General features: G+C 48.6%; 1 protein-coding gene across 1 annotated transcript; it reads right to left on the bottom strand.

Annotated features, from left to right (window-relative positions):
- Window positions 1–721: 721 nt before the first annotated feature.
- EAH_00019230 (hypothetical protein, conserved) lies at window positions 722–1,159 on the bottom strand (the record flags this gene model as incomplete). Its single annotated transcript, XM_013397376.1, has 1 exon — window positions 722–1,159. The coding sequence occupies one exon, from the start codon at window positions 1,157–1,159 to the stop codon at window positions 722–724; it is 438 nt and encodes a 145-aa protein (XP_013252830.1).
- Window positions 1,160–1,546: the final 387 nt, after the last annotated feature.

Here is a 1,546-nt window from a genome sequence, read left to right as displayed (position 1 = left end):
CCCCCAATCGCCCCCCCCACATCATGAACATGCTTATCCTGCAGTTTTCGTCACTTTTTAAATTAATTATATTCTGTACAGCGTGCAGGGGAGAAACTAGGAAGTGTCTGCAACAACCCCACACTAAAAATATACTTCTGGTCTATTATCCCTTTAAATAATTTTTACAGCAGATATTATTTAGCTTTAAAGTAGCTAACCCATAGGAAAACGGATGGCGTATTGCAGTTGTAACCTGGGTAAAATTGAAACCTGATACTGCGGTGAATGAAGGGCAAAAAAGAACAAAACTTCAACTCCGCATAACGCTTAGGGCCGCGCACAGCAACTGTATAGCTGTTTAGAAAGCATGCGAATACCCACTACTGTGTACCCCATGCTACAAAGAATGCCTATTGAATGGCATGCCCAAGTGCACAAGGTATAGCAAGCGTTGCGTACCATCCACGATGCAGTGCCAAAGAAAGCAGTACGTAACGGGAAACTCCACCCCAGGCAACTCTGCGGTAGAGGCGGAAATACACGGATTTTCCACTGCTGTATATATCGGTGGAAGATTCGGTGGGACACTGCGCCAAGAAGAAAGCGTAGGCAAGGCACTAGCAGCAATGCTGTTTCGCCGAAACAGCTTCATCTGAGTGGCCTCATAGCGCACCAACTTTATCATAGGAGACCACAATATTTCTGCAGATAACAAGGTATGCATGCCGCTTTCCAAAATTTAGGGCTTGTCGTGTTCGGACTGCGGCGGTGGCAGACTGAGCTTCATTGAGAGGGTGAGTTGTTCTGCTGCACAGGAGAGCTCATCAAGCTCCTGCTCCGCTAGACTCCTCTTCTTTAGCGGCAGTTCCGGAGCGCTCTGCATAGCCAGGTCTGGCGACGACACTGCAGAATGCGGGTTAGAGGACACTAAACTAGGAGAAGGCGCATCACTGTGTGAGGATGGAGACATCCGAGACGGATGCGGACGCTCCTTTACATGTGGCGAGCCCGCTGTATCGGCAGTGTGGGCAGGAGAGGAGGGTCGGTTGTCTTGGGCGCTCATCATATGGGCCCCCTGAGGAACCTGCAAGAATTGGCTTGATGACGAAGCCTGGGGAGGCGCAGGGATGGGCCCCGTGCTGTCTAAATGCTGCTGCTGACTCGCTGTTAGAACCATCCTCATGTTCAAAAGCTCCCTCATGTACTCCAACTCTTCCCGCCATGTGTCGATTCTGAAGAGGGTAATAAATCAAAGCCTTCATGAAAAATGATATATAATCTCCTACAAACAGACTAACATATACCTATGAAATTCAGGACGGTCAAAGAAAATGCTGCGAGCAGGTAGGCCCACGCATACACCCTCATTGCATTAGACTGTACGAGCAGTTAAACCTATGTGAAGTTAGTTTAGGCACCGGAGTCTTACCGATATTGCAGTCTGATGTTGCTGACGTTTGTTCTTCTCATGTCATTTCCTTTGCAGCCCGGCAGCCAGTAGGTCTCTCCCAACCAATGTCTCTTGAACTCGTCCTCGAACCCACTAAAAGCAAGCAAAGCATGC

Source organism: Eimeria acervulina, genomic scaffold, assembly GCF_000499425.1.
Source record: "Eimeria acervulina Houghton genomic scaffold, Eah_scaff128, whole genome shotgun sequence".
Classification (NCBI taxonomy): domain Eukaryota; phylum Apicomplexa; class Conoidasida; order Eucoccidiorida; family Eimeriidae; genus Eimeria; species Eimeria acervulina.
Note: the sequence above shows the minus strand (reverse complement) of the source record. Positions and strands in the feature narration are given on the sequence as shown.